Below are 23,180 nucleotides of genomic sequence, written 5' to 3'. Positions count from 1 at the left end.
GAAATAATCTTTTAATCTTTAACATTGTTTAACCTTAAACTTGTTCTTCTGACTGGAAGTAATAACATTTTGGAGTGACAAGTTTTCTTCCAGAATTGCCCTGCAATAAGCTCCACCCGACTGTGGAGTGAGTCAGATTCCTGACTTACAACTGTGGAGGGAGGTATAGATTAGGGTATTGGCAAGGAGGCCTTCCAACCTCAAACACTTGGAGCTCATCATTGAAGATAAATTATCAAAATGCCAGTTTAAACATGCAAAAAGCTACTCAGCGATTATAAGAAGGGTTTGAAGTCTGTAATGCCAAGAAAGTTTTTTTCACGGATTACTGAGGATATGAATGAATTTCAACATGCCATTTCTTTAGTATAATATCCATAAAAACAGATCAATTATTTTCTTCAGAATTGATACTCCTTTTATGTCGCTTACTGTTTTGAGAGACGCCTGTCTCATTTCCAATTAGAAACAAACTTCATGGTTGAATGACAGTCATTTCAACCCTAAATCTGCTGGGGATGTGAATCATTTGGGCTTAACTGTATGCAGAGATGCCCTGGAAAACTAGCCAGTAACCAGGCAGTTTTCAATACGACAAGCCCTGACTGAGACCAGCTGGTCAAATCTCATCTTTTTTTCAATCAGTAAACACACAACACAGTGACGACAACGCTCTTCAGTGTGGAGGTTGTTGCAGAGAGAACGAGACTCAGTTATTTTCAGTATCAGAGAGGTGTTTGAAATGAAGTCAGCAGAAGCACAAAGAGGTAATTTCATATTTTCTCCAACATGTCCAGGTATATCTGCTGTTCACTGAGACTTCATGAGAACCTTCTTTAAGCAGATAGCAGGAAGGCTGAATGTTTTACAGCAACATTGATCTGTTTTATCCTTCTGAGTTTTCAATCTCTGACAGCCTTTGGAGTGAGCTAGATTTGGAAATGTCTGCTTTATGTAAATCTCACTTAGCTATGAATATACACTCGCTTGTGAGAATCCCAATTTAGTGACGTTAAGGCTGGGCTAATTGCAATAATAGGGAATTAAAATTTTAACGACACTTCAATATCAACTCCAAAATCATTCTGTCTTTGTTTTATAAAATCCAAATCATGTTTCACAGAGACTTCTCTTTTACAAACAAGCAGTGAGATGTCACCTCTGGGTCTAATTGAATTAATTACCGACTGCTCACAAAAGCAAACCTAGAAAAAGATTATTTGAAATTCTGTTCTTACATCTTCTTGTATTACACCAAATGGCTAAAATCATCCAAATCATTGCTAAGCAGCCTTTGAAAACTAGTTTAACACTGAGAATACGAGCATTTCTGCAACAAGGCCCGTTGCCCGGAACTGTTTAATGGTCTTATCATGTTACATGTTCAGTTTCTCCAAATGAGGCTCTTCTGTATCCTAAAGATTTCAATTAGATCTCTTTTATTAAGAAAGCAAAATGAAAATTTTTGTTGAAACATTTATTTAGAAGATTAAAAACATGTCTATAAATCAACAGAACTCTGAAAGCAGTTTGAGAACAATCTGAAACATGACGTGTGAACAGTTGTCCTGCTTGGTGGCGTGGTGCTTACTGCCTCCACCATGACGGCCCACCCACTGCACTAATATCTGCTGAACAGATGTGCTGCTACCTGCAGTGCCCCAGGTACCAGCCTGTTGTACAGAGGAAACACTGCTAGTTTGGTATTATCCTAACCACTGGATGAAGGGCCCATATTTCACCTCTCAAAATGTTTCCATGCATGTAAGCAGGAAACAGATATACCTGTAGTTATTCTCACACCGGCACCTCAAGAAATACAGAGAAGCAAAAAATACAAAACTTATATGAATTTTAACACCACACAGTCTGGATGGGAGCACTGGGTTTATGGAAAATTCAAACTTTTTAAACCAAATTTAAAGTGTGAAAAGATTTCTGACAACGACCCAGGCAGGCAATCCTGATGCTTTAGATCATTGTCATTTTGGTAGGGAGTCCACATTAGATTTCTTTTGCACAACAACCTTTAAGCACTGAAATACTGTAAAATTGTTCTGGGCACCAAATTAACTGGAACTCTGTAAACCTCGGGTAACCAAATGAACCCTAATGGGTCGGAAAGATTTCGAGAAACAAGAGATTCTGAGAGAAAAACAGAATCTTCAGCTTTCTTGCTAGACATAGCCTGGAATCCATTTTTGCAGGAGAAACTAAGGGGATTTATAAAAGAGTTAAAAAGAAAGTTACTTTTCAATTAAATGGATGGAAGAAAACAAACTAGACTGTGCAGAGTTAGCAGAGAGTGGGAGTGTAGACTGAAAAATGTCCTTATGGTTGGAGATGCACAGAGTTATCGTTTGGTGAGCTTGACTGGGTATGTCCAGTAACCTGCCAGTCAGAAACGCAAAAATCACATATTTTTAGAGACACTGAACAGTACCTGAACGCTAATCAGGTGCCCTAAAAAGGACATTATTTGGAGGTTTTCACTAAGGGAAGAAAACTAACTTAGTTATTTTATTTTATATTAATGAGTTGTTTAAAATTAAAGTCAGGGGAGGCATAAAATGGGGTAGAAGCTCAAATGTTAACCCAGTAAAAAGGTGGCCTCTAGGTATTACAGCAAAGTTGGTCTGTTTTACGTTTTTGCACTTTAAGCCGCTGTCTATCATGGAACATACGTGAATTTGGAAATGTTGGCAGCCTTTTGGAAATTCCAGATTTATGGTAAGGCTGAACATTCTCTTGGAAAACCACATGGGGGCTGACGTTTAAAGTTACTAATGCTAACTATTCTAATAACTAATATGCTAAAGTTACAACCTACAGCTTCATAACCATTTTGTCTCTCTAAAATAACAATACAAGCCCGGCTTATAGCATATCTGCTTACTTACACAAGGTGAGGTGTATATGTATATATCGACACAAAAAGAAAGGAAAAAGCTCCTGTTTCTAAATGATAGTAACTTTAGAACATGTGGACATGCAGATTACTGGGTCATATCTGGGACGTTAGTCAGATAAACTTCCAGAAACAGTTCCCTAGTCACATTGTGCTGGGACAGACATCATTCAAAGAGGTTGTTTTAATCACTCTACTGCATTCCAAGTTACAAATAGCTAATACATAACTTGAAGTTAGTTGTTAGTGTTGCCATTCATTTTATTTATTTACATGGTATTTAGATGCTAAATCCCCTGCAGCTTTCACTTTAAAGTTGAAGCCATTGACTTTAATTGGTCCAAAAGTTCCCAATCAGCGATATATGTATATTTATATGCAAAGCTGAATTTGGATCATGGAACAAATAGTGTTTCTTTCCTTTATACAATGCTGGCCTATCTGTAATCCCAAAACAAAAAAAGGCCTCTAACAAGATTAAAATCTGCTTTAGTCCCACCAGTTTTGCGGTTGACACAGTTGACAGATTTTCAAAGTGGATTCTTGCAAATATCTGATCTAGAAATAAAACTCTGATTTACATATCACAGCGTGCTGTTTGCTTTTGTACAACGATGCTATTTAAGCTGATGGTGTGAGTGTACACATGCTTTTTAAATGGCCTATATATATGCAGGAGGGTGCAGAACTATCTGAGATTAAGATGAGCAGATCTTAGCTGATATCTTTGGCAGCAGCACTAACCTTAAACATAATTTTATGACTAAAGTGAGAATACTGAACTATTTATTTTACTATTATTTTTAGGTGGCTTTTTACCTGAACCTGTTTTGGGTTACACTTTATGATCTACATAGCATGTTTTTTGGTTAAGTGTGTTCATATGCATGCGGATCCCAAATGTTTCCAACGTCCTCCCAAGAGATTATTATTCAGGAGAAGCAAACAAGGTGAGTGTTCACATTTGGCTGACCTGCTGTGAAACGCTGCACTAGAGCACAGCTTTCAAGGAATGAGATCAACATAAGTGTGCAATCATATTTTGAAAAAGGGGTCAAGTAAGAACCAGGGTGATTACACAGTTGCTATGATGACAAACTGATGAAAATGCACATTGCTTAAACCCGCTCAGCAGAAACGTTACTCCTTACCTGCTGTCCTCAACTGACCTCATGATATGAGGTCAGTTGAGGACAGCTGCATAATATTGCAATAACTATCACAAGATACAGATAATTAATGATTAATATACTTAATATATATTTAAGCCGGGACTCGTGCGTTGCATTTCAACTTTATAGGAAAATAATTAGGCATTGGCTCTTCTGTTTAGTGAGATGTCGGAGAATTTGCTGGGTTGACCAGAGGTTTCTCCGGCTGTTTGGAGAATAGATCAGCGGAGCCCCTACCCTTGCATGACGGCGCTCACTGCTGGTTAGTGGGCTAAATGAGTACTCCTACACGTTTCCCAAAATTCAGCTGCTTAGATGAACACATGGTGTGACAACTAACATATCTCCACCCATTACTCTTATAGGTGACATTTTTCTGTTTAACAGGGGACTGCAGGCTGGCAACCTGAGCAGATAGCCTGACTAATTAACCAGTTAATTTCAGTTGTCTACAGAAAGCAAATTAAACATAATTTTCTATGAGACAAACTCGTGAAAACTACTCCTAAATTACTAGTTTATTGTACATTTTTGCTTAAGTCATTGAAACCAAAGTGAAAATAAATAAATGTTATAGATCTGTGGTACTTAGTGCATATAGCATACTGGCTATGACATGTAGGCAACCATTCACCAGTAAACAGTGCTGGTGGATTTAGCCCACATGTTGGAACTTGGATCTGGGAGTGACACCAAACCATATTCCAGTTCCAAGCTGGAAAGCAGTGGGAGTTGCTAACTGAAACAGTAAGCGATCAGGATAAGTATTACTAGCTGTAAAAGCCAATAACAAGGTATTTCTCTTTTCTCTCTTGATCATTTTTTTTACATGTCAAACTTGGACATTTCAACTTCGGTGTAAAAATAGAAGCATTATTATTCTGCATCCTTCAACAAATCAAGCAGTGTAAATGAATAAGAACAGCATTTACTCCCATGTTGTTGTTTCTATGACAAAACAGAAACCCAACAGAAGTACAAGTCCCATTAGAGAAACAGTCAGTCAGTCAGTCATTTTCTACCGCTTATTCCATAGTGGGTCGCGGGGGAGCTGGTGCCTATCTCCAGCAGTCTATGGGCGAGAGGCGGGGTACACCCTGGACAGGTCGCCAGTCCATCGCAGGGCAACACACAAACAACCATGCACACACTCATTCACACACCTAAGGTCAATTTAGATTGACCAATTAACCTAACAGGCATGTCTTTGGACTGTGGGAGGAAGCCAGAGTACCCGGTGAGAACCCACGCATGCATGGGGAGAACATGCAAACTCCATGCAGAAAGACCCCAGGCCAGGAATTGAACCCAGGACCTTCTTGCTGCAAGGCAACAGTGCTACCAACTGCGCCACCGTGCAGCCCTAATCAAAATTGTTATTTTATAATAATAATTCGATTATTCTGATTTATTCCTGACTTATCTTTGTATAAATATTGTAAAACCATGGTATTTTTGCTGAAAACGATTGTACCGTAAGAATCTCATCCCGTACCCATGCCAAGCAAAGATAAAAGAAAAGCTGCTAGCCAAGGGTTTATAACAAACTTGAGTATTTACAGTTATATAGGAGATTTCTGGTCTCCTGGTTGTTACTGCTTTTAGAATCAGTAACCTCACATTTACTCCCAAACTGACCATTCAAACTGAACTCAGCAAAAACAATCTCACATTTAGGTGAAAATGTGACCTCTAATCTACATGTAAAAACCCTGCATTTAAATATGTAGTGTGCACTCAATCAACCGACCCTGCATTGCATTTCTGACGGAGACTGGAATAGAGCAATCAGATGTGCCATTACATGCTATGGTCTTTCACAGCATCACAGTGAACATAATTACCACTGAGGAGCACAGCTCTTGGCCTCACCGCCGAGAGACACAACCGTTCATACCAGACCATTCAGCCAGCTTGCACACTTACTGAAAACACTGTGGGAGAGAAGCAATCTGAAATCACAGTCATCATCGATGCGTGCTATGCTGCAGTGTCAAATACCTGCTCGGGTGCAACCTTTGGAAGATTATTATATCTCGCGTGCGATGCATTCGCCTCTGCATGCAAATTGTATATTTGGTCACTTGGATGTACAAACCTGACATAAGCTTAGTGACCGAGATGAAAATAAATCACAGAATGGGGGTGTGTGGACATCATGATGTTGGAAAAAAAAAAGAAAATATGAGCGATTGAAACCAATTTCGACATCACACCATTCAGAAGTAATATGGATAAATTCCTGGTAGGCACAGATTTCTGGTTTTCTGTTAAGTCTGACCTGGCCATTCTGATTTTGACTGATTGAGAGAAAAAATGTGGCACAGGTTCTGATAGAGATAGTAGTTTTGTATCCAACAGGAAATCAAAGGAATACAAGACTGTCCCCCTTATGCATCATAGTATGCGTCTCAAACTTTTACCTGATTTTTATTAAGCTTAAAAACAGTGCATCAAAGTGCTTTTTCTAGGTTGAAGCTTTTACAGACTGAAAATGGTGGGAGTTTCTACAATCAGTGCTGATCAAGGAAAAATTGGTAGATTCCGATCTCGGGTGAATTGATTGAGGCGTCTCTCAATTTTACCTAATTTTGTTTTGCTTTTAACGCTAAATCATCAACAGTGACACCACAGGTCCCAACAGCCCTACCTATTTATGCTTTTCCTTAATAGCGACTTAACATTTAGAGAAAGTACACCAAAAACAAGTAGACTGACTTGTAATCAGTCTGCAGCATGCCTTTGATCACAAGAAGGTAGCCTTTAACAACCCCAACTGAGCAGAAACCTGATGCAAAGTGAGTGGAGATGCAACAGTCAAGCTTTTTTAGACTGATACCAATTACTGGTTCATCCTCATGCATGCAACTCCCAAGGATGTATCATATTTTTATTAAAGTAAAAAAATGCATCAAATTACATGCATACAGTTGATGTATATATAGATTAAACATAATGGGAATTCTTGGGATTATTTTTTGCATTTTACAAATAAGGCAGAAAATTTACTGATCAGGGAAGATCAGCGGAAATCAGCCGATTCCGATCTCTAGCTGACTGATTGGTGCATTTCTGCATATGATTTGTGTTTTTCATCTGCAAGGTAATGGCTTACTCTGAGGCACGCATACTATAACTCAAAGCTAAGATTAACAGAAAAAGACGTAACGATCACATTTAGGCAAGGCAAATACATAAAAAAATGTAAAAGGTCATATTTCGTTTGCAAATTTGGCATCCATAACGCTGGAATGACGCCTGAACCTTGGCAGCACATGTAGTGTGATTCGTGCAGAAAAGGATCAAAAGAAAAATGGGGTCGACATTGTCTGTTACAGGTATTTATCAGAGAATGAGGTGACAAACCACCTATAGCCTTAATAACGACACACCCTCTGAAAGTCCCCAGCAGCTTTTAGCTCGCCGAGAAAAGCCCATTTTTACAAAAGAAGCTGAAAAGGAGAAAACGCCGACGTGCAGCCCTGTCCGAATCGGCACCGAGTCGCGGCTGATTGAAACAGCTCACCGGGAGCCGAGGCCACTCGGTGAGGCCAGCGGTTTGAGAACCGCTTCTTTGCGACCAGCATTTCCTGTCACTGTGGTTTCACTCTACTCGGCTACAACACCGCAGACACGACGGAGAAGAAAAACCCTCGCCTTTAACGGCCTTTACTTACCTGAACATAATTGTTTTCACAGTATTCCGCCACCCGGGACAGGTTCTGATAGCTTTCCACCAGCGCTCTTTTACCGGCCGGGATTTCCTCTTCTAATAGCATTTGTAGCTCTGCCATCTTGCATCCCTTTGCATTGCTCTCCTGTCCGTCTTTTTTTCAGTGAGGCGAGGCTGTGATGCTGCGATGTGTTGCTGAGAAAGGGGCTCCCCCGTCTGGCATTGTAGCTCCGCTGGCCTCCGATTCACAACAGTCCGTAACTAATCACAACTACAATGTAAACGGCAGGCGCTCATTGGCTAAGAGGCCGAGCTGGGGGAGGAGTTAACCAATCATTTTTCGTAGCGGCGTATTTACACGTAATTATAAGACGGCATAATATTTCAGTAGTTTTCATTTAACTACTATAAGAACGTAAAATTTAATATGGTTATATAAATATATTATCTCCATTTTCTTTTTTATGTGTGAATTTTATAGTCAAAACAAAAAATTAAACAAAACCTGTTGCAAATAAAAGTAATATAAATTATTAAAATTAGAATTATAATAGTAATCACAACTGGAGGTGTAAATTTGATCTCTCTAGCGTAAATGATCCAAATAAAGTTGTACTTATTGCCCACCATTACAAATTAAAACTTAAATTGAAAAACAATATATATCTCCTCACTCTCGTCACCCATTCAACACAAATTTACTAATACATCAGAACCGTCAAATTTTAAGACAATATCTAGGGTGGATTTTAAAATTAGGCTTTCTGAAATTGAAATTTTCCCATTATACCAAATAAAACTTCATCTCCAAACGAAGATAAGAAAAGAGCTATAGTAATCTCACGAATAAAATGCTATGATGACGCTGCAAAATCTTTATTAAATGTTTAGTTACACATGCATTCACCAGTGTTTATTCAAACATTCTGCTGCACAGACAAAAACTACATGTCCCATAAATCCCCTCACTGCTTTTGCCCATCAGTGCCAATTTGCTCTATAATTGTAAGAAATGTAATTAAGACAACAGTTTATAGAGAATTAGCTAAATGAGCTTTATATAATCCAAAGCAATCCTTATTTTCTGAATTTGGAAATAAATCTTTTATTCTAAATTAACAAAAATCCTAACAATAATTTAAACAATCCAATAGTGTTTGTGACAAAAATTCCTAAAGATATGGCAAAGTCTGAAATCTTAAGGAACAATTCATGCAGTGTCCTTTTTGCTGCACAGACAAAACATGTTTTCTAAACCTACACTACCCATAACCCCCCTGTTTTAATCCCCGCATAAGAGGTTTGTGGGATTTGACAGCCTTTAGCGCTGGGAGGTGAACCTCTTTTCAGCGAGGTTTTCGCTGCTATGAACTACATTACCCAAGAATACTCAGTGATCAAACGATAAGAGCTGGGCTCATCCTTGACCCGAGAGGAGATTGGTTCTCTGTTTCATATTGCAGGCAGACACCGGGTTTATGAAGTAATAAGGTGGGTTTCTTGAAAATTAGCCATAGATGGGGGTATAATTGTTAAAGCACAGAGATTGCAACAGACAGCATAGGTTAGGCTATATAGGCTATAGATACATTTAATTATATAATGCCACAAATGAATTGACAACATTGTATTTTCTGTATCTATATATTTATAGACTGCAGGGCAGGTGGAGGGTATCATTCCTCGGACACTCTGTGATCTACCTTGATTTTAATCCCTATTCTTGTCCAAGATCTGGGGATCCTTTCATGTCATCCCTGTGTGGACTCAGCATGGCGCAGGAGGAGGAGGAGGAGGAGGACGAACACAGCCTGGAGACGAAATTTGCCGCCGCGGTTAAAGTGATCCGGAGTTTGCCCGAAGAAGGTGACGAATAAACCCGAGCGTCTAATATTCCGCTATAGTCTATGAAATGTGCGCCTTGCGGAGAGTAAACTATCCAGGTGACTGACCTACATGCAGAGCTGTCAGTCCTGGCTGGCCCTATGCTCATAAAGCTGCTACACAAGGATAAGGGCTTGTGATTAAGTGAGCCTGACGTTTGTCTGGTCTAGCTGCTTACATGTATTATTGATTAGCTCACAATTCTAAAAGTAAATCTCTTGAAAAAGCTTTAGACGTTTTAAACATGTTTCATCATCTATCCTCTCCTCATTTCTCAGGTCCTTTTCAGCCTTCTGATGACATGATGATGATGTTTTGTAGTTACTATAAACAGGCTACCATAGGGCCCTGTCACATCCCTAGACCAACTGGCTTCTGGGACTCCAGAGGAAAAGCTAAATGGTAAATTTAAATTAACAAGCTGGAAAACATGCAGAGACCAATTTTATTAGAGCTCAGTCCCACTCGCATCCTTTGGATATCATTTGCAGTGCCTTGCAAACATATATTTTGAGATTTTGTCACTTTACTGCAAACTTTGATGGTTTCAGTGGTATTTAATGCGATAGGTGTGATAGATGTGTTTTACTTAGTGTACTGAAATAAATTAACTTTTCAATAATTTTCTAATTTATTGAATATGACTATATAGTTTTTTTTTTTTTTTTACTTGTTTCCAGCAAAAATTTAAACAGCATGGTGTGCATATGTAATCAGCCAAATTTTCTGTGATAACCTTAAATAAAATTCAGTCCAAGCAAATGCATTTAGGGGTCATCTACTTGGTAAAGTTCACCTGTGTGTAATTTCATCTCAGTATAAATCCAGCTGTTTCGTGAAGGGATCAGAGGACTGTTAGAGAACATCAGTGAACCAACATCATCAGAAAAACCAAGGAGTTTAGCAGACAGATCAGAGATGAAGTTGTGGAGGGTTGAGGTTTTAAAACAATGTCCAACACTTTGAACATCTCGCAGAGTGCAGTTCAATCCATTATTTAAAACTGAAAAAAGGACTGTATTACTGGTAAGCTACAGAGAAATGGCCGTCCTTCTAAACTAAAAGGGAAGAAGAGCTTTAGAGAATCTTTCAACAGGACAGCTATTAGTTATGCACTCTACAAATCTTTAAGGAAGAGCTGCAAGAAGAAACCCATTGTTTAAAGAAAGCCAGAAGAAGTCAAGTTTTCAGTTTGTCACAAGCTATGTGGCAGTGGTTCCCATCCCTGGTCCTCAGGGTCTGTTGTTAAAATTACTTATGTTAGACAAAAATGTTTTTCTTCCACTTCACAACTATGCACTACTTTGTGTTGGTCTACCTCATAACATCACAATAAAACTGCACCTTTATTATTAACCAAAATCCACTGCTTTGTAAATTTGTGAAAAGACTTGTATAGAGACAGAGACTTGTAGAGAGAGTTTAGCTTCAGTGATTTGGCATTCAGCTCTTTCCTCTGTGTTGAACTTTGACTGTGTTGTCAGGGATGCATGGAGCTCTCTGGGAAACATGACAAAAGAGGAAGCCATGAAGAATTACGTAGAACACATCCAGCTGGTGAGTTGTTTTTCTCAGAAAATGGAAGGGAACAGCAGAGTGCTCATGTTTTCGTTCATACATCAATGTTTGTGCATAAGTGCAAAAAAATGTGTGTGTCCTGTAGCTCCTACATGAACATGTTTGTGTTCACTTCCAAATGTGTTGGACCCTTGTGGTGAGCTGATATCATATTCACAGTAACTCCGCTTTTTGTGTACATTGTCAGATTTTGGAGACCATCCCGATCTCCGAGGAAGTTACAGAGCTGGTGCAGAGGCTTGGCAACTTTTACACAGAGGTGGACGGAGAGGAAGAGGAAGAAGGAAATCAAGTAGACAAAAGACCCTTCACCAGGCCTTTTGTAGATCATGCAGGTAAAAATTAATGTTGCAGTTGGTTGATTTAGAGTTAAAGGCACATTGAATGTAATGAATATACATCTACCATGTTTTCTTATCATTAGAGGAGCTGGGTAAATTGTTTAAGAAGCCAGCAATGGAAGGCAAGTCTTTGGCCTTAGTTGCTATGTAGACTTAGTAGATAGGTTGCTTCAGCTTAGTCTAGTTAATTCAAGGCCATTAAAACAAATTTGTGTTTTTTGTCTGTATTGTACATTGCTCAAAAAAAATAAAGGGAACCCTTAAACAACACAATATAACTCCAAGTAAATCAAACTTTTGTGAAATCAAACTGTCCACTTAGGAAGCAACACTGATTGACTGATTGACAATCAATTTCACAGCTGTTGTTCAAATAAAATAGACAACAGGAGGAAATCTTTGGAGATTAGCAAGACACACTCAATAAAGGAGTGGTTCTGCAGGTGGGGACCACAGACCACTTCTCAGTACCTATGCTTTCTGGCTGATGTTTTGGTCACTTTTGAATGTTGGTGGTGCTTTCACACTCGTGGTAGCATGAGACGGACTCTACAACCCACACAAGTGGCTCAGGTAGTGCAGCTCATCCAGGATGGCACATCAATGCGAGCTGTGGCAAGAAGGTTTGCTGTGTGTGTCAGCGTAGTGTCCAGAGCCTGGAGGCGCTACCAGGAGACAGGCCAGTACACCAGGAGACGTGGAGGAGGCCGTAGGAGGAAAACAACCCAGCAGCAGGACCGTTACCTCCGCCTTTGTGCAAGGAGGAACAGGAGGAGCACTGCCAGAGCCCTGCAAAATGACCTCCAGCAGGCCACAAGTGTGCATGTGTCTGCACAAACGGTTAGAAACCGACCCCATGAGGATGGTATGAGGACCCGACGTCCACAAATGGGGGTTGTGCTCACAGCTCAACACCGTGCAGGACGCTTGGCATTGCCAGAGAACACCAGGACTGGCAAATTCACCACTGGCGCCCTGAGCTCTTCACAGATGAAAGCTGGTTCACACTGAGCACATGTGACAGACGTGACAGAGTCTGGAGACACCGTGGAGAGCGATCTGCAGCCTGCAACATCCTTCAGCATGACCGGTTTGGCAGTGGGTCAGTAATGGTGTGGGGTGGCATTTCTTTGGAGGGCCGTACGACCAGAGGTAGCCTGACTGCCATTAGGTACCGAGATGAGATCCTCAGACCCCTTGTGAGACCATATGCTGGTGCGGTTGGCCCTGGGTTCCTCCTAATGCAGGATAATGCTAGACCTCATGTGGCTGGAGTGTGTCAGCAGTTCCTGCAAGATGAAGACATTGAAGCTATGGACTGACCCGCCTGTTCCCCAGACCTGAATCCGATTGAGCACATCTGAGACATCATGTCTCGCTCCATCCACCAACGTCATGTTGCACCACAGACTGTCCAGGAGTTGGCGGATGCTTTAGTCCAGGTCTGGGAGGAGATCCCTCAGGAGACCATCCGCCGTCTCATCAGGAGCATGCCCAGGCGTTGTAGGGAGGTCATACAGGCAAATGGAGGCCACACACAATACTGAGCCTCATTTTGACTTGTTTTAAGGACAGCCTGTAGTGTGTTTTTCCACTTTCATTTAGTGTGTGACTCCAAATCCAGGCCTCCATTGGTTAATAAATTTGATTTCCATTGGTGATTTTTGTGTTATTTTGTTGTAAGCACATTCAACTTTGTACAGAACAAAGTATTCAATGAGAATATTTCATTCATTCAGATCTAGGATGTGTTATTTGAGTGTTCCCTTTATTTTTTTGAGCAGTGTATATAGGTGACTTGTGTTTATGCAGTGTGTTGTGCAGACCTTGTAAATAGCAAAATAGTTTGTCAAGGGTGTGTGTGTGCTTGCATAATGTTCTGCAGCCTGCAGAAGTATTTATTCCTCTGAAGCTTTTCACATCGGTCCCTCCACTTTCACTGCAATTACATCTGCAAGTATTTGGAAATATGCCTCTACCAGTTTTGCACATCTAGAGAAATTTCTACCTGTGCTTCTTCGTAAAAATATTCTAGCTCATTCAGAGTGTATTGCCAGCATCTTTGAACATCAGTGTTGAAGCCTTACCACCAACTGAATTTGATTAAATTACATTTAGTTTATTTATATTACCACCGTTTAACATAGATGTCGAATTTGTTTAGGTTTTGACTTTGAATGGGTCATTCTGACACATGTATATGTGACTATGTGACCCATGAAGAGTCATCCTGCTAGAACATGAACCTCTTCCCCCAATCTCTGATCTGCCAGGATTGTCCTATGTTTATCTCTGACCATATTCCCCATCTTCACTAAAAAAAAAACTCTCCACAGTAACATGTTATTATTTCTAAAGATACTTTAAATCCATGTGGCATTTTCCTTCTTCAGAATAATATGCTACTTTATGTTGGTTTAACACCCAAATTCCATTTAAATACCAGCAAGTTTGGGGTTGTAATGTGGCAAAAGGTGAAAAGTTCCAAGTGGTATGAATACTTTTCAAGACACTGTAGATTTGTAGTGCATATCAAAGTGTTTCCTTCACTTCCCAGGGTATGGGGATCTGTGGGAGGATATACAAAACCCCCAGGAGAAAGGCAGAGACGGCAGTGTGCTTGGACGAACTGTAAGCCGCGAGGAGGCAGAGGGAAGCAAAGAGATAAAAGAGGAAAGTGGTGTTTGGAGCAAAAATAAGAAGGAGAACTGGAATGATGACTTCGGTGGCAACAATGTGGAGATAAGAGGTACAACGTGGTTGTCGTAGAGAAACTAGAAATTCAAAAGTAAGAGAGATTCTTGGTTACTCAAGACACATCAATGGTAAGATTGTCAAATGTTGGAATGGAATTTTGTCACCAGACTGGGACCAGGACCCACGCTTTTTAACAGTGGATGACAGGAGATGGAGGTCTGACACTAAGGGTTCCAGCAGCAGCATAGAACCCAGCATGTCCTCCTTCACCAACGGCACTCACAGCTCCCTTAACAGCGAGGTGGAGGAGGAGGAACTGGCCTGTTCCATTGAGCCCGGTGTGCCGTATAATCCCTGCATGCACTTAAATGGATACTTTAATGGTAGGATTCCACATTAATACAGACGGTTGTGTTAAAACAGTCTAAGTAAAAAACGTTTAGAGGAGAAAATGTAATCATGTTGCACTAGAAGCTAAAAGAATGAATACTTGTAGTAACACATACAGTATCACTATATAGCTCCTAACATAAAGATGGTACATGGTTCTTCCTGAACTTCTGATCTCAAAACAGAACAAAACAGACTCAATGTAAAATAGAAGCCAAAAACTGTGGTTCTTCAACTTTCTTTGAGTTTTATGTCATTGAGGACAATATGAATTGAAGATATTTGTTGTTTTCAGCTTGACTTTATTGGTTAAATTGAATCCATTTCTACAGTTGTGCAATAGAGCTACAGTCAGAACAACATAGTAAATGCAGTCTCATATAAGGACATGTTAAAAATGATCTGATCTTTTCCAGGTTCTAAAACGTTTTAGAACTAACTTTAAGTGTACAAAACCACAGATTAAAGCCCAACCCAAAACGCTGTGAGAGAATAAGTGATTCGGTAACATGTAGGGCCACATTTGTCTTTCTCTTCTTCGCAACAATTCAGGCAGGCATCTGTTTATGCACAGCACTCTTAGGGTCCTGCCACTGCATTTCAGTCACTATGATGTCTGGACTTTGACTGAGCCATTTCAACACCTTGAGTCTTTGCTTATGTGGATTTTTTGTAATGCATTTTGTTGTTGATTTTTTGTTTCCCAACCCAGCTTGTGCCCAGCTTTACCTGTTAAATAGTCTGTAGAGGAGGAGTTTCTACTCAGTGACAACATGATTGATGCTTTTGTCCTGTTTGTGGAAAACAAGCACAAATCACCACCCCTCCACCACTGTGCCTGACAGCTAGGATCAGGCCTTTGTACTGATATGCTGTGCTTATTATCAAACATGGAACAATGAATTGTGGCTAAACATCTCTACATTGAGCTCATTTGTCCAAAGTATATATGTCTATGATTCATTCAGATGCTTCGCAAACCTAAGTCATGCTGCCAATTGTTTTTTTAGGCGTAAGAGGTTTTACCCAGGCAAGCCTTCCAAACAAGCCAAATAGTCCAGTCCTTTTCTTACTATACCACCATCATGAACTTTACCATTACATTGCTAGCAAAAACTTGTAGAGTCTGTGATGGTACTACTTTAGGTTCTTGCAATAAATCTAAGAACTGAAGTCTGATCTTAGAGTGAATTTTTGGGGTCATCCACTCATTGAAATCAGCTGTCTGAGATGTTTTCCACTTTTTAATATATATATATATATATTTTCCTTGTAGAACAATGGACTTCATATTATTGACCTTATAACCCTTCCCATACTGATGTGTGGAAGTAGTTGCATCTCCAACATCAATTTGGTTGCGTTTCCTCCCTGGTATTGTTTTACTACACAGTTGTATACTTTTATCCATGTGGTTAATTAATTATGTGCATTTTATTAGGACCTCCTGGCTGTCATTTGGTCTCCTAAATCCTCTTTAGTTTCTCAAGCAGCGTCACCATTTTGGTTTTCGTGCAATTTTAAAACCTGGAAAGGATTGGATTAGATTTTTAAGTCTTGAAAACCCTGGAACTGAAAGGTGTGCTCACTGACTGTGATGACTTTATGTTGACAAATTAAATAAAATGAATGACAATGATATATATTTTATTTCTTCTGTCTACAATGAAATGATTTGCAAACCAAATATTCAATTATCAAATGGACACAATACATTTTTCTGTAATGCATTTCTGTTTTTGATATTCTTTGTTTTTTGACCATTCAGACGATTGCAGTGTTAATCCTGAGAGGAACCATCGACCCGCAGACTCTGACAATGAGGAATTTTGTGACTCAATGGAGCATCTGGCAATGGAAGAGGTTTGCTGTCTCGCTTCCAAAGTTGAAAACATCTCCATGACTAAAATAAAAGTAAAACTATAGGTGCCCCTGTTAGTCAGACGGACATCGAAACTGGCCCATGTTACCTTGATTGGCTCTGAATAGCAAAAAGTAGTACAGATTTGTGTTTTCCAAACAATTGAACATATGGTATCAGAACTACGAACCCCCATTATTTCAGTCTATAAACATCAACCAACAGCATGTACTTTAATGCACTAAGGAGAATAAAAATCAGTGAAGGCGTAGCGACACATGATTTGATACATAACTGTGATAATCTTATTGTATGTTAGATTTAAAACTACTACCTCTATTGTAAAAAAACTGTGGCTTGTTTCCCGTTTAATTTACATTCTTTTAAAAAAATTGCAACCTGCTGGTCAGACCACAAAGAAAACCAAAACTCATTATCGCCCAGGAAAACCCAGATCAGTGCATTTTTACTCACAGCACTGGCAGTTGTCTTTAATCGGTGGGGTATTAGTTTTTATTTAGCTGTGCCTAACTTTTTTTTGCATGCGAAGCGGCTGCCTCCATCTAAAGGCCGGTCCCCTGGGTCGGGAGCTACCTCGTTGAAGACAAACGATGTTTGGTTTGAGAGCAGCACAACCCTGAAAGATGCTGAAGATGACGCACCAGCGGGAGACTTCTACATCAAAGAAAGAGTGTGTCCAAGCAAACACAGCCGCTCCATATCAAAAAGAAGAAGAGGTGAGCCTGCAGTATTTCAACTTGATAACACCTCATCTTCAACATTTGTACTCAGTTCACCATTCTAAACAATTTTCAGAATCTACTGGATTTCACAAAACAGTTCATGATTTTTAATGCCTTTTATTTGTCCAAATGGGACTCCTGTTGCAGGTTGCCGTTCAACAATAACCACCTGCAGCCCACTGCGTTGTGTAAGTGCAGACGCTGCCTGTGGTTGTGTGTTACAGAGCAGACATCCTGTCACTGTTACAAGGGGAAACAACAGTGAACAAATAGCAGCTGCTCTGCTGAGGCTACAGCACAACATGGCTAACGTGCTGCACAGGTTGCGCACTCTGGAGGAGCTGACTAGGTCACAGGTGATCCACCAGAACTGTTGGTTACATTATTTGCTTCTTTGAAATGAATTTGTTACACCACATTTTTGTACATCACATTTTTTTATCCAGTATTCAGTTTTTTTCAGGCTGTCTCCTTATATTCCCCAAATTTGTATTTATAAAATGTCTATATTTTCTTATTGTCAGTCAAGATCCCCTTCTCCAAGACAGGAAGCCTTTTTACCTGTTGCACAAAAGGTTTGGTACATTTATTTTTTCTTCTCATTATTATTATTGCTGTTGCTGTTGTTATTATTATTATTATTATTATTATTATTATTATTATTATTATTATTATTACAGAAGCTGAAGAGGGGCCATCAGTGCTTTAAATATTTGTATGAGGTTTTCTCAAGCCAATTATCTTGTCACAACAAAATGTGTTTTCAGGTGATGCCAAGATATTTGTCTAACAAAAAAATTAAAAAATCCTTCTATTTTTGAGCTCATGAAAGTATTATGGTTAAAAATCCAGGTTTCTTGTCTGTCATCCATTTTATGAAGTATCTTTGTCCCAAAAACAAGTTAATTGTTGTTTGCACTCCTGCAGTGCTTTTTGTGGTTACACACACAATTGGCTGCATTAGTACATTTAATTGACACCTGTGAATGACATAATCTGTGCAGAGTTTATAAAACATTCATATAAGATTAATATTTTCAAATGATCAGAAATGGACAATGCTATTGTAGTCTTTTTTTATAATTTAGCCCAGAACTAACAAATAGGCTAAAATTGAATTTTCACAGCATCTTGGTTTCAGCTGGAGGCAGTGCATTGAGGTACTATAGCTTGACCGTGTGGCTGAATTAAAACTATTCTGCAAAAAAGAGTGGGCCAGAATTCCTCCACGGTGTCAAAAAAATCATTGACGTTTCACAAGTATGGCAATTGCTGCACCAAGGGTTGCACAACCAGTTATTGGGATTAAGAGGCAACTAATATTTCACAAATGACCTGATTAGTGGGGAGGTTTTCCCTCTAATAAATGAAATCATTATTTAAAAAAACTGTATTCTGTATTTATTCCGGTTATTATCTTATATAAAAAATAGTTTGATGGTCTGAAACATTTATGTTTGACAAAAAACCCCAGCAGAAATCTAAAAGTCTTTTGCATTTGATTTTCTAGATCATACTGTAGTAGTCTGATATATGCAGGTCCTTCTCAAAATATTAGCATATTGTGATAAAGTTCATTATTTTCCATAATGTCATGATGAAAATTTAACATTCATATATTTTAGATTCATTGCACACTAACTGAAATATTTCAGGTCTTTTATTGTCTTAATACGGATGATTTTGGCATACAGCTCATGAAAACCCAAAATTCCTATCTCACAAAATTAGCATATCATTAAAAGGGTCTCTAAACGAGCTATGAACCTAATCATCTGAATCAACGAGTTAACTCTAAACACCTGCAAAAGATTCCTGAGGCCTTTAAAACTCCCAGCCTGGTTCATCACTCAAAACCCCAATCATGGGTAAGACTGCCGACCTGACTGCTGTCCAGAAGGCCACTATTGACACCCTCAAGCAAGAGGGTAAGACACAGAAAGAAATTTCTGAACGAATAGGCTGTTCCCAGAGTGCTGTATCAAGGCACCTCAGTGGGAAGTCTGTGGGAAGGAAAAAGTGTGGCAGAAAACGCTGCACAACGAGAAGAGGTGACCGGACCCTGAGGAAGATTGTGGAGAAGGGCCGATTCCAGACCTTGGGGGACCTGCGGAAGCAGTGGACTGAGTCTGGAGTAGAAACATCCAGAGCCACCGTGCCCAGGCGTGTGCAGGAAATGGGATACAGGTGCCGCATTCCCCAGGTCAAGCCACTTTTGAACCAGAAACAGCAGCAGAAGCGCCTGACCTGGGCTACAGAGAAGCAGCACTGGACTGTTGCTCAGTGGTCCAAAGTACTTTTTTCGGATGAAAGCAAATTCTGCATGTCATTCGGAAATCAAGGAGTCTGGAGGAAGACTGGGGAGAAGGAAATGCCAAAATGCCAGAAGTCCAGTGTCAAGTACCCACAGTCAGTGATGGTCTGGGGTGCCGTGTCAGCTGCTGGTGTTGGTCCACTGTGTTTTATCAAGGGCAGGGTCAATGCAGCTAGCTATCAGGAGATTTTGGAGCACTTCATGCTTCCATCTGCTGAAAAGCTTTATGGAGATGAAGATTTCATTTTTCAGCACGACCTGGCACCTGCTCACAGTGCCAAAACCACTGGTAAATGGTTTACTGACCATGGTATCACTGTGCTCAATTGGCCTGCCAACTCTCCTGACCTGAACCCCATAGAGAATCTGTGGGATATTGTGAAGAGAACGTTGAGAGACTCAAGACCCAACACTCTGGATGAGCTAAAGGCCGCTATCGAAGCATCCTGGGCCTCCATAAGACCTCAGCAGTGCCACAGGCTGATTGCCTCCATGCCACGCCGCATTGAAGCAGTCATTTCTGCAAAAGGATTCCCAACCAAGTATTGAGTGCATAACTGTACATGATTATTTGAAGGTTGACGTTTTTTGTATTAAAAACACTTTTCTTTTATTGGTCGGATGAAATATGCTAATTTTGTGAGATAGGAATTTTGGGTTTTCATGAGCTGTATGCCAAAATCATCTGTATTAAGACAATAAAAGACCTGAAATATTTCAGTTAGTGTGCAATGAATCTAAAATATATGAATGTTAAATTTTCATCATAACATTATGGAAAATAATTAACTTTATCACAATATGCTAATATTTTGAGAAGGACCTGTAGACGATTGTACTTAATCCAACCGTATGATGGATTTAAAATCATTTGAAGATTTAAGTATGCATGTCACCCAAGAAGGAATCTATCTGCCACTTACATAATGTAACGACAGGAAGACATCAATACCGGCCCAATTTTAAATATTGCATTAAACACATCAGGGAGGATAATCTAAATCATTTAAAATCTTGATTAAGCAGACATTACACATTAGTAATTCACAGTTAGACTACAAAAATCCTGGCTTTTAAGGCTTACTGCTGTACATAATGTAGCTGCGAATGTTAATCTTGCTGAAGTTTGCTGATAACAATGTAAATGTTGATCATTCTGAAACATTATTTGTAAAAAAAAAAAAAAAAGACTGTGAATGTGTTTTCTCAGCTTTCTTTATTTTATACATTTAACGGATAGTAAAAAAAACGTGAACAAATACCTAAATACAGTTTTCTGAAAACAATGAGAGATGGATCTTTTTTACCCAATTTAGTATGGGACACATAAGAAAGCTCTGTTGGAATGCAGACAAGGTTTAACTGGCCAAAAACAGATACTGAATAAATAAAGTGAAGGATGACAAGAAACTCAATTTTTTTTTTTTGCGGCACTAGAGGCCTTTATTTTTTAGTAGGTAGACAGAAAACAGGGGCAAAGAGAGGGGGAGACATTTGGCAAAGGTCACCAGGTCCGGGATTCAAACCCAGGACAGCAACACCGAGGACTATAGCCTCTGTACATGGTCGGGCGCTTAACCCCTACACCACCAGCATATAATAATCTTCTGAGCTCAAAAATAAAGCGTTTCCCCCAGACATATATCTCATAGTCTCAGTAGAAAAGCCCTATTTTGTGATGGTGAGCAACATTTCCCATTAACTGAAGATCACTGCTTTCATTTTCTCTAGATAATTTTCTTTTTATCTAAAACCACAAAATATTTATAGATGGGATGGCTTACAAATAATATAATAAAAAGAATGATATTTTTTACTTTTGTGTATTATTTTTATTTGTTCAATTTAGTTTATGTCAGTTGTCTTTGTCTGTTGTAGTTCCTGAGACCATCTTGGTGGCCTTTTCATCTCCCTCCAATCACCATGATGTTGGCAGCACTCTGGCCTCTGATCACCCACTGGCTTGTCCAACTTTATTTCCAGCGTAAAAGAAGGTGAGCAGAATACATGTTTAAAATTTTAAAAAAAGCTAATTAGCATTTTATGTTTTAGTTTTAACTCAGTCTCCTCTTTTCTGTTCTCAGGAAAATTCCATGAGGGTTTTGACAATCAACAGGAATCAAAGATGCTCTTTTGTTCCACTGTGGCCAACATCAAAGATGGAGGGTAGCGGAGCTTAAATCTAAAAGGTGCAGAAAATGAGTCTTTATCCTTACCAAGAGGAGACCTTTAGGTGTGTGAAAAGTGATAATTATAGTCTGTAGTGTGACTCCTATCATACTGTTAAACACGTTAGTAAAATAAACAGAAATTAAATAACAGTTTATGATAATACAGTGACTATATACCATAGGTTTTGGGAGTTTTCTGAATTGTTATTATCATTTATTTGGTTGATAGAAACTATTGTGTAATTTGATTTATTTTAATGTCTTGGGAAGGTACATTTATTAATTTATCAGTGTTAATGTGTTTTCTAAATATTAAAATACCTTGGGGGCATTTATCTTAAAATAAGATATACATTTGAAGTAACAAGCAGTAATTGTAACCTGAAGCTGTCTATTTAGTTTGCTGCTGCAGTACAGTAATAAGGAATGATTTCTCTTTACACATAGAGGTGGCTGAACAGCTCCAGTATGCTGCTGGCCTGTCAGCCTGTGTTTTTGCTTTTTAGAAATAAACTGTGTAAGATAAAATGAAAAAGAGATGTCCTTTAAAAAATGGAAAAATGAAAAAGGAAATGAGAGAGAAACAAGATGGCAACTTAGAGCCAACAGCAAAACATTTTTTTAAGCTCTGGAACAAGTGTCAATGGGCTTTTCAGTATGTGTGTTCAGGAGTCTGTTTGTATCATAATGTATCCTATATTTTGCAACGTAGTACAGACAATCTATGTTAGCCTTATCTAAGCATTCATCTTGACAGCTTTACAGCAAAAATGAAGAAAATGTAGACTTTAGGTGATCTTACAGAAGTCTAGTTGTAATACATGACTGTATGAAACAAATTTCAAATATAAAATAAAAGTTTTGGAACAAATTTGTTTTTATGTCAGCATTTAAAGTTACTGTTAAGCTGTGGCTGATAAAAAAATACTGTTACACACCAACTGTTGGGCACAGAGCTTAGCTATGCCGTTAAAGCTCTTTCATAGTTATACGCATGATTCATGGGAGTCACCTGAACCATATCACAACGATCTTTAGAAGCTACTCCCTCAGTCAGCTCATTTAGCCCACTAACAATCCAACATTTATATAAGGGACCCATATCAAGAGAAAATGGGCTGAAAATCTACACCCCAGATGGGATTACCTGTGTGTTACATAAAGGCTAAACTGCCTTTATATATTTGAAGCAGGAAGGTTTTGGCCAATAAGTGAAACCCAGATAGGTAAGATGCACAAAAACCAAATGGGTCCTACAATGAAGTTGTATATGGGTATTACACGGGACCAAACATTGTAAAAGCTCTGTAAAATATATCCTATCTCTTACAGTTTATGAACAAATCTAGTTATGAATGCCCAAAAGACACTTTTCTGCATTATCAAATAGCTAGTCCAAAATCTTCTTATTCATTTTTTTGTAATTCTTTTTAAACAAACGTTATTTA

The 23,180-nt window shown here is 39.1% G+C and overlaps 2 protein-coding genes across 8 annotated transcripts in view; one reads left to right on the top strand and one right to left on the bottom strand.

Moving 5' to 3' along the window:
* Positions 1-8,006, bottom strand: part of LOC124869890 (abl interactor 1-like) — a 30,345-nt gene extending 22,339 nt beyond the window's left edge. For all 5 annotated transcript variants that reach the window (XR_007038679.1, XM_047368113.1, XM_047368115.1 and 2 more), the window contains exon 1: positions 7,758-8,006. Coding sequence is in view for 4 of the 5 variants with exons in the window: in XM_047368113.1 (XP_047224069.1) it covers positions 7,758-7,874 (117 nt within the window). In the remaining variant the exon portion in view is untranslated. The remainder of the gene's footprint in view (positions 1-7,757) is intronic.
* A 1,127-nt stretch (positions 8,007-9,133) lies between these two features.
* Positions 9,134-22,603, top strand: LOC124869506 (acyl-CoA-binding domain-containing protein 5-like). Of its 3 annotated transcripts, none has more exons than XM_047367389.1 (14): positions 9,134-9,244; positions 9,486-9,619; positions 9,916-10,039; positions 11,122-11,194; positions 11,403-11,550; positions 11,640-11,678; positions 14,114-14,305; positions 14,421-14,636; positions 16,412-16,506; positions 17,055-17,241; positions 17,395-17,603; positions 17,772-17,822; positions 21,440-21,555; positions 21,646-22,603. In XM_047367389.1, exons 2-14 carry the CDS (start codon positions 9,502-9,504, stop codon positions 21,656-21,658), a joined length of 1,581 nt encoding a protein of 526 aa, XP_047223345.1. In that variant the 5' UTR covers positions 9,134-9,244; positions 9,486-9,501; the 3' UTR covers positions 21,659-22,603. The 3 variants fall into 3 exon arrangements, with proteins under 3 accessions (XP_047223345.1, XP_047223344.1, XP_047223347.1); XM_047367388.1 differs by having other exon boundaries at positions 9,139-9,244; positions 9,408-9,619; XM_047367391.1 differs by lacking the exon at positions 11,640-11,678 and having other exon boundaries at positions 9,140-9,244; positions 9,408-9,619.
* The last annotated feature ends 577 nt before the right edge of the window (positions 22,604-23,180 follow it).

This window comes from Girardinichthys multiradiatus, chromosome 6, assembly GCF_021462225.1.
Source record: "Girardinichthys multiradiatus isolate DD_20200921_A chromosome 6, DD_fGirMul_XY1, whole genome shotgun sequence".
NCBI classification, from domain to species: Eukaryota; Metazoa; Chordata; class Actinopteri; order Cyprinodontiformes; family Goodeidae; genus Girardinichthys; species Girardinichthys multiradiatus.
The sequence above is the reverse complement of the archived record's forward strand: the minus strand, read 5'-3'. Positions and strand labels throughout refer to the sequence as shown.